This window comes from Aquarana catesbeiana, linkage group LG13 (genome assembly GCF_042186555.1).
Source record: "Aquarana catesbeiana isolate 2022-GZ linkage group LG13, ASM4218655v1, whole genome shotgun sequence".
Classification (NCBI taxonomy): Eukaryota; Metazoa; Chordata; class Amphibia; order Anura; family Ranidae; genus Aquarana; species Aquarana catesbeiana.
The window spans coordinates 134,073,056-134,083,266 of NC_133336.1; the positions used below are offsets into that span (position 1 = coordinate 134,073,056).

Genomic DNA, 10,211 nt, shown 5'->3' on the forward strand with positions numbered 1-10,211 from the left:
ACTACCTGCAAGAATAAGTCCTTACATTTAAAACAACTGTCATTTCAGATCCATCATGGCAGCGCCTGTTATTGGGCATCAACTCACCTGCTGCCACCATGTCCCTCACCTTGTTGTGTCACTACCGCATCACCAGCCGTCCCATTAAAGTGAATGGGGCTGTCGGTGAGTCAACAGTGGGTCAGAGGAGGAACTGCTGCAGGACAGAGATGATAGTTGCTCTTAAAAAATTATGATTTAAATCGAGTTGATTTACAGTGCCTTGAAAAAGTATTCATACCCCTTGACATTTTTCAAATTTTGTCATATTGCAACCAAAAACGTAAATGTATTTTATGTGATAGACCAGCACAAAATTGCACATAATTGTGAAGTGGAAGGAAAATGATAAAATGGTTTTCAAAATGTTTTACAAATAAATATGTAAAAAGTGTGGAATGCATTTGTATTCAGCCCCCCCGAGTCAATACTTTGTATAACCACCTTTCGCTGCAATTACAGCTGCAAGTCTTTTTAGGTATGTCTCTACCAGCTTTGCACATCTAGCGTGACCCATTCTTCTTTGCAAAATAGCTCAAACTCTGTCAGATTGGATGGAGAGCATTTGAACAGCAATTTTCAAGTCTTGCCACAGATTCTCAATTGGATTTAGGTCTGGACTTTGAATGGGCAATTCTAACACATGAATATGCTTTGATCTAAACCATTCCATTGTAGCTCTGGCTGTATGTTTAGGGTCGTTGTCCTCCTGGAAGGTGAACCTCCGCCCCAGTCTCAAGACTCTAAAGCCGCGTACACGCGGGCGGACTTTTCGACCGGACTTGTCCGACAGACTTTCCAGTGGACTTTCGACGGACTTCCGATGGACTTTTTAACGAACGGACTTGCCTACACACGATCACACCAAAGTCCGACGGATTCGTACGTGATGACGTACACCGGACTAAAATAAGGAAGTTGATAACCAGTAGCCAATAGCTGCCCTAGCATCGGTTTTTGTCCGTCGGACTAGCATACAGACGAGCGGATTTCTGGGTCCGGCGGAGTTACGACGTAAAGATTTGAAGCATGTTCCAAATCTAAAGTCTGTCAGATTTGCGACTGGAAAAGTCTGCTGAAGGTCCGGTGAAGCCCACACACGATCGGATTGTTCGACGGATTTAGTCCGTTGGACAAGTCCCGTCGAAGTCCGACCGTGTGTACGCTGCATAACAGGTTTTCTTCTAAGATTGCCCTGTATTTTTCTCCATCCATCTTCCCATCAACTTTGACCAGCTTCCCTGTCCCCGCTGAGGAAAGCATCCCGACAACATGATGCTGCCACCACCATGTTTCACAGTGGGGATGGTGTGTTCAGAGTGATGTGCAGTGTCAGTTTTCTGCAACACATAGCATTTTGCTTTTAGGCCAAAAAGTTACACTTTGGTCTCATCTGACCAGAGCACCTTCTTCCACATGTTTGCTGTGTCCCCCACATGGCTTCTCACAAACTGCAAACGGGACTTCTTATGGCTTTCTTTCAACAATGGCTTTCTTCTTGCCTCTTGGCTGCTTCTCTTCTTGCCTGGCCTGTCAGTTAAGGTGGACGGCCATGTCTTGGTAGGTTTACAGTTGTGCCATTCTCTTTCCATTTTCGGATGATGGATTGAACAGTGCTCCATGAGATGTTCAAAGCTTGGGATATTTTTTATAACCTAACCCTGCTTTAAACTTCTCCACAACTTTATCCCTGACCTGTCTGGTGTGTTCCTTGGCCTTTATGATGCTGCTTGTTTGCTAAGGTTCTCTAATAAACCTCTGAGGGCTTCACAGATCAGCTGTATTTATACTGAGATTAAATTACACACAGGTGGACTCTATTTACTAATTAGGTGATTTCTGAAGGCAATTGGTTTCACTAGATTTTAGTTAGGTGTATCAGAGTAAGTGGGGCTGAATACAAATGCACGCCACACTTTTCAGATGTTTTTATTTGTAAAATATTTTGAAAACCATTTATCATTTTTCATTCCACTTCACAATTATGTGCCACGTTGTGTTGGTCTATCACATAAAATCCCAATAAAATACATTTACGTTTTTTGGTTGTAACATGACAAAATGTGGAAAATTTTCAAGGGGTATGAATACTTTTTCAAGGCACTGTAACTCGAGCCTTTTTTTACTAGTGATTTAAATTGTGATTTAAATCAAATCCACCCTGCATAAAACCTGTTTTGGATTTTGTGAGGAAATCCAAATACCTGCATAGTGTAAACTTAGGATCTCTTTTAAAATCTGAATGCAGGACCCTAGCTCTGCAAGGCCAGAGTGCCAACTGCTTAGCTGGCATCCTGCAGAGTCGACAGGTTTTCTGCAAAGACTTATGTTGATTATGTATATTTACTGTACATGTCTCTTTTCCAGTGTGGCTGTAAATCCTGCGGACGCGCCTTCTGTGCAGGATGTCTAGGATACACTGCTGTTCTCCCTGCATATGGCAACACAAAGCAAAAGATCTGCAAGAAATGTCATGAATCTATCACCAGGTGAGCATGTGTACAGTCTGATCCTGAGCCTGCTTTCATGGATCCAATTATGGGCACATCTTGCGTGCTTTCACACTGAAGAAAATAACTATCTTGTGTAAGCTGTATAGAACTAAAAGAAGACTGAAAAGAGTTGCGCAAACACTGCAATACTGTAGGTGTATTAATGTCAAAATTATTAAATAATTATTAAAAAATATATTAACCACTTACGAACCGCCGCACGCCGATATACGTCCTAACTTTTTTTTTTAACATAAAGTTTATTTGTCCCAAACAAACAGAATAAAAAACAAGTTACATTAACTCAAGACAGATATTGTACAATGATCATCAATACCATGACAAGTCAATAAGTACAGTGAAAATAATACAATTCAACCGCACAATCAATGGCGAAAGTAGATTTTTAGAACTTCAAATCAGAGTCGCCATAAAAGACCCCTAGGGGGAGGGGGGGGGGGGGGGCCCGGCAGGGATCCCCCGATCCTAGTTATATACTAACTGTGTATCGGGCAGGCCATGTCCGGAGCAAAATTACATGAAGTAGGGATGAATGGATAGCCAAGAGTGTAAGGTAGGGTACTTAATTTATCTATGGAATGGTCAGGTGTTTGGCCTCCACCCAACCCGCCCAGATCCTATCAAATTTCTTCGGACAGTTTCTCCCCATATACGTTAGTTTATATGGGGGCAGGGCTGCACTGATGAGAGAGAGCCATAGTTGTTTAGTGGGTGGTTGAGGCTGGTTCCAGTTGAGGAGAATCGCCTTTCTGGCATACATTGCAGTGTAAAAAACAAATAGTTTTTTCCTTTTGGGGGCCTCAAGAGAGTCACATATGCCCAACAGGAGGGGGATAGGGCTGTAGGGGACCCTGATTTTGCCCACCGAGTTAATATCATCCAGGACTGTCTTCCAAAAAACCACTATCCTTGGACATGTCCACACAGTATGAAAAAAATCAGCATCGTCTGAGCCACACCTAGGACAGGTGGCTGTTCTATTTGTATAAATTTTGGCAAGGCGCGATGGGGAGTAATAAGCCCGATGCAGACATTTTCATTGGGTAAATCTATCCCTAGAGGAGATGGTCAGAGTTAGGTATTGCTGCACCCCCTCCTCCCAGTCCTCATCAGTCAGGTCAGGAATGTCACGCTGCCAGGTTGACATTAATTGTGAGACTCTAGACGTGTCCAAAAGGGCAAGTTTATTATAAATAGTCAAAAGCAGTCTAGTGCCTTCAGGTGCACGGAGTTCAGTTTCCAAATTCGGCATCTGCAATATCATCGGACCAGGAAACTGGGAGCGAAAAGCATGTCTTATCTGAAGAAATCTGAAAAACATCTGGTTTGGGATGCCTTTTCTACTCTTCAGATCATCAAATGTTATCAGTTGTCCCTGCGATACAATATCACTAAGGGCAACTATTCCGTATCTAGCCCATATGACGGGATCTGGTATCGACTGAAAATGACTCAACCGTGGATTACCCCACTGGAGCGTGGCCCTCTATGTATGAGATTTCGTAGCTCCGAGTAGGAACCAAGCAACGCGGCCTCCACAGCGGATGCCAGGTTTGAGGGCTCCTCCGCCAACCACCACTTTAACGTCACCAGGACTGCCGCCCAAAAATATTTTAAGAAACATGGGAGTGCCAGGCCTCCTAATGTAACCGGTAGTTGTAAGGTTGTTTTTATGATTCTAGGGGCCTTTCCATTCCATACAAAGGATATGACCAAACCTGTCCAATTTGTTAAAAAAGGAAATAGGTATGGGCACAGGAGTTTGTCTAAATAGGTAGGTGAATTTGGGCAGGATGGAAATCCTAATTAAATTTACGCGGCCCACTGGACTAAGGGGAAGAGACTTCCATGAGGAAAATTGGTGGGTCACCCGAGACATCACCGGGGCCAAATTCAGGCCAATGAATTGACAAAGGTCTCTATGTATCTCTACGCCAAGGTATCTGAACTGTGATACCCGGCGAAGCTGTGCGTCCAAATGCAAAGGAGCAACCCCAAAATGCAGTGGGAACAATACTGATTTTCCCCAGTTAATACATATTCCGGAATATCGCCCGTATCTATCTATAACCTGAAGCGCTTGTGTCAATGATTGTCCATTATCTTTAAGGTATAAGAGGGTGTCATCCACATATAATGACACCTTTTCCTGTAGTGAGCCTTTATTAATACCCTGTATTTGTGAGGTGGACCTTATAAGGATAGCCATAGGCTCTATCGTCAGCGCAAGGAGCCCGGGGATAATGGACAGCCCTGTCTCGTTCCCCTACGGAGAGAGGACCGTTCCAGTGCTCACCCTGGCCGTCGGGGATCTGTGCACCGCCTCAACCCAGGAGATGAAGACGGGACCAAATCCAAATCTGCGGAGGACCTCCCATAGATAGTTCCATTCCACGGAATCGAAAGCTTTTTCCGCATCCAGGGAGGCCACTACCGCTTGGTCAACGTCTCCAACCACCGAGGACAAGACCGCATACAGTCTCCGCAGGTTGATGTCTGTGCCCTTACCCAGCATGAACCCCAATTGATCTTCATGCACTAATGACAGTATTACCTCATTGAGACGTCTGGCAAGAATTTTGGTTAAGATTTTTGCATCAGAATTCATTAGGGAAATGGGCCTATAGGACGAACATAACTGGGGGTCTTTCCCTGGTTTGGGCACCACGACTATTATTGCTTGTGCCATAGAAGGGGGGAGGATTCCCTCCTTTAGCATCTTAACAAACACGGAATGTATTCTTGGGGCCATTTCCTCCAGTATATTGCTGATAAAACTCAGGAGGGAATCCATCCGCCCCAGGAGTCTTACCTGATTGTAGAGAACCCAAGGCTATTTGGACCTCTTCTAATGTGATCGGGCTATCCAGGGACTGCCTTGCCTCCGGGGTAAGAGTAGGAAATTCCACTTCATCTAAGAACCCAGAGAGCTCTTCCTCAGTATCCTGCTCTCGATGAGTACAGATTGGAGTAGAATTCCATGAAGCATGTGTTTGTCTGATGGGTCTGTCTTTACTGTTCCGTCCGTCGCCTCGATTCTCGCTATAGTGGGGGTCGTGGATTGTTCTTTAGCAAGCCAGGCTAACAGTCTCCCCGTCTTCTCCCCTTGTTCAAAGATTTTTTGTGATTGAACTAACTGTCTTTTATTGACCTTGGCCACCCTAAGAAGCAAAACCTCCCTGTAAGCTGCCTTCATATCTTGTCCTGTGAGGGGGTTAGCCGTAAGGGCAAAGTCAGACTCAAGAGTCTGAGCCTTGGCCTCCGCCTCTTCAAGTATAATCTGGTTATTTTTACGTTCCGTAGCTATGGAAGACATATAACATCCTCTGATATAGGCCTTGAATGCGTCCCAGTCATTACCCGGTGAAGTAGAGTCAGCATTTATCAACCAATATTGTCTAATCAAGGTGGCCATCTCAAACTCTATAGTCGGGTGATTTATCCAAAATCTAGACAGACGCCAGATTCTGTCAGTAGGGGGTGTCACAGCCTGTATAACACAGAACATCTGTGAATGGTCCGATATTCCTCTGGGGAGGATCTTGATCTCTCTAAGCCTAGGCAGAAGACTACCACTGGCATAGATGAGATCAATGCAAGATAGCGTATTGTGTGAAAGGGAGCAGCATGTGTATGAGCGTTCATGAGGGTGCTTCCATCTCCACACATCCTCAAAACCAAAGATACCCGCCCATCTGGATAAGGAAGAGTCCGTGGCTGGGTCAGGGGTGAGCCTATCCCGGGACGGATCCGGTGCTATATTGAAATCTCCTGCCAGAGGGACATTATCTGTAGGGTATTGAGCTAGGAGGGGGATAAGGTTATGTAGAATGGAAATGTCAGCCGGGGGTGGTAAGTAAATGCCCACAACCACCATCTCAACTGTGTCAATAAATGCATGAATTAGTACGTATCTAACCCCAGGGTCCAGCTTAACATCCAGCAACTTGAATTGGAGGGATTTATGAGTCAAAATACTGACTCCACGGGAGTATCCAGAGCGAGTGGCATGAAAATGCCTACCCACCCAGGGACGTTTGAGACTCGTTATTTTACTCCCTACTAGATGCGTTTTTTGCAATATGCAGATGTGGGGGTTATATCTCTTAATATAATCGAACACTAGGGAGCGCTTTATTTTATCGCCAAGGCCCCGGACATTCCAGGAAAGAATTCTCAAGGGGGCCATAGCAAGGGAGAAAAGAAATATGCAAGGATTAAATTACAGTCAGCTGGACCCCGAGAGGCCGACATCATCAATTCACTGTACATATGGGTCCGCCACGGATCTAGGCAGAGCCGTGGCAGGGCCCAAATCCACAGCACCCTTGTATAACATACATTGTCACTTATCTGTCTTATGTAGTAAAAAGTAACACTGAAAAACAAGAAAAAACTAAAACCCAAGCCCCTCCCACCCCGCACAACCGCTGTGGAACTCGGCATGCCCGAACCCCAAACAAAACCGATTAATTTCTAGGAAAGTCTCCTATAAGGCAGAGAGACAACTCCCAGAACGGCACCAAACAACACAGGGGCGGTCAGAGTTGGGTGCAGTCCAGAGACATCCGTCCGTATCCTGAGGATAAAAGAAACATAATAGAGATCCATGCAAACTGTAAACTAGAAAAGTAAACGTGATAAGAAAAAATGTAAAAGAAAAACACCTAGCCGCAGCTAGGGGCACATACTTAGGTCAGAACTGTGACATAAAACCCCCATAGACCTTTTAAGGAGGCCCTGGGGAGTAATGCTCTCCTCCATCGGTCACCATTCCCTTCAGACAAAAAGTATAGCGTGTCTGTTCTGCCATAGCGTCAAGTTACTTGAAGGGGGTAGAGGATAAATCCGCCTTGTAGAGTTCAATGGTAAAAGGAGAGGGAAAACCAGCAAGGGAGCCATCCACCACCCCCACCCCTCCATCCCCAACAGGTACGTCCTAACTTTGAAGAGGAATATCGTTGTTATGGCAGCAGCTAGCTGCCATAACCCCGGTATCCTCTTCTTTGGCCGGCGGTCCGCTTTCAGATACAAGTGGTCTCTGCGACGTATTTGCCGCAAGATCACTTTTATCGGTGGCGGGAGAGGGGCCACCCCTCCCGCCATGCTCCGGTGCCCTCTGCCGCTGCCGACGGCTCCGGATTGTTAGAGCGAGAGCAATAATTCTAGCCCTAGACCTCCTCTGTAACTCAAAACATGCAACCTGTAGAATTTTTTTTTTTTTTTAAACGTCACCTATGAAGATTTTTAAGGGTAAAAACTTGTTACCATTCCACAAGAGAGCACAATTTTCAAGAGTGACATGTTGGATATTTATTTACTTGGCGTAACATTATCTTTCACAATATAAAAAAAAAATGCAAAAAAGTGTATTTTTTCCAAAAAAAGTGCGCTTGTAAGACCGTTGCTCAAATACGGTGTGACAGAAAGTTTTGCAACGACCGCCATTTTATTCTCTAATGTTTTGAAAAAAAATGTATAATGTTTGGGGGTTCTAAGTAATTTTCTAGCAAAAAAAAAAAAATGTTTTTAACTTGTAAACAACAAATCTCAAAAAGAGGCTTGGTCCTTAAGTGGTTAAAAAATTACCTCACTTTCAAGATCAACAGAACAGCTATCAGTCCCTCCCCTTATGTCAGGGTGTTATATATAATTCTGGACCTTTCAGCCCCGAAACAAATCATTGGCCAAATCTTGCCTCCTTCACCTACATAACTTTTCCAAAATTCACTCCTTAACCATTAACAACTCCCAAAGTCTATTAATTCACTCACTGGCTATCTCACCTCAACTACTGCAACCTTGTTGGCCTAATTTTACACAGGCTTTCCACCCTTCACGCTATCATGAACGCTGCTGCAAAACTCACCCACTATAATGACAGCTCGGCACACAGTGATTACTGGGTGGATCTGCTGCCCAACAGCTATTTATACAGTGCCGTTTATGAACAACACTGGGTAAATATAGAACCACTGATCTGCTGTTTAAAAACATAACCCGGTAGAAATGGGATTAGTAACTAAAAATGCCAGTTCCATTTACATATATAAATGGCAGAACTTGCAATTTGTGAGAAATGGTAGAACTTGCAAAAGATTCATGTACACATTGGTGAGGTGTAGGTGAATCTGTCACAACAGAGACAGCAAGGGATCTGTTACTAGCATCTCTCCAGCCAAGTAGTGGAGTTTTAGGCTCCAATCACATCGCCAGGATTCTGCCCGCATTTCGCAATAGCGAAAAATCGCGGGACACCCGTGCGTTCCCGGTGCGTTGCCCCCTTGATTTTAATAGCACCCCAAATGCAGCCCAATTTTCCCGTGATTTGACGTGCGACAATCGTGGTAGAAACACTTGAACAGAATTGCAGGACGCCCGTCGCCCAAAAGAAATGCAGGAGCTTCTTTTGGGCAACGGCGTCCCGTGATTCTATTTGCGCGTTTTTACCGCGATTGTCGCCCCCATACATGGAGATGGGAATGGAGCCTTACAGGCAGAGATGGTAATCTGAGAAGTTGGGAGACTAATGGAAACCTATTTTAGAAAATGTAAAGATAAATTTTGTTGCAGAATTGTCTTAAAGATGTGACAGTAATTACACGTGCAACACAATTAATAACTTGCTCCAAAATGGAAGAGGCTCTATTCACCTCCCCATGATTGATACGATGGTATTTTTTTATGAATTGGTTACAGGAATAACGCAATACAGTAAAAGTGTTGGAAAAATTAATTGTTTGAATTTATAGTTTGCCTCAGTATAAACAATGAAAATGTCACATGGTTTTGGCTAAGGGTTTCCGACTACAACCACACCACCAGGAATACATTGCAAATGCCTTATTGGACCCCCCACTGTGTTGTCAGCCCAAAATGAAAAATTGAACAGAAGATCTGAAAACTGACCCCTGACATAAAGCACCTCCATCCCTAAATATAACAGAGAAACGGACGTCGCCCCTGGGACTTTAAATGAGATGTTTATGGTGACCAAAGGGTAAACAAATATGGAAGTCAAAAATGATTTATTGAAAATAACAGCATTATCCAATAAAAGACATGAGCATGGGTGAACAGATTCATAAAAACAGCAACATTGCATTGTAGTCCTAGAAACATAGCCATAATAAAATAGTAGTAGTAATACATGTGATACAGATATGCGTGGTACATCTCTAACCCGACGCGTTTCGCGAGCTTTCCTCGCTTCATCAGGGGCTGATGTGCATATCTGCTGTCTGTAAAAACAGATAAAGTATATATTAAAGTATCGGTTATGATTGGACAAAAGCAAAGAGCCTGAACCGATCATCCCATACTTACTTGTCAGACAAGGACTTCAGGGACTGAACCCAAGTGGGGGTCGGCAGAGGGCATCTCCCCCGGGAGCTGAAGAGACGGAGAACCCAGCAAAGAGGACCGAGGCCAGACGTGGGGGGCAGCATGGCAGTGTCAGAAAGAAAGAGAGTGGGTGAACCCAAAATGCTCCCATATGTCTTGCAGGGCATGACCACTGTATGGAATATACAAATATGAAATATATATGAAATTGAATGTCTAGGAAATATAAGATAATATGCATCATTGCACAAGTACAAGAGTGTCCTACAGAAGGAGTCTGAAATAATTACATGAGCACTATCATGGGAGTATAGA

At 44.1% G+C, this 10,211-nt stretch overlaps 1 protein-coding gene across 1 annotated transcript in view; it reads left to right on the plus strand.

Moving 5' to 3' along the window:
* ZFYVE19 (zinc finger FYVE-type containing 19) overlaps window positions 1-10,211 on the plus strand; it is a 63,344-nt gene that overhangs the window by 5,770 nt on the left and 47,363 nt on the right. Inside the window, exon 3 of the mRNA XM_073609411.1 lies at window positions 2,407-2,528. Coding sequence (XP_073465512.1) covers window positions 2,407-2,528 — 122 coding nt within the window. The remainder of the gene's footprint in view (window positions 1-2,406; window positions 2,529-10,211) is intronic.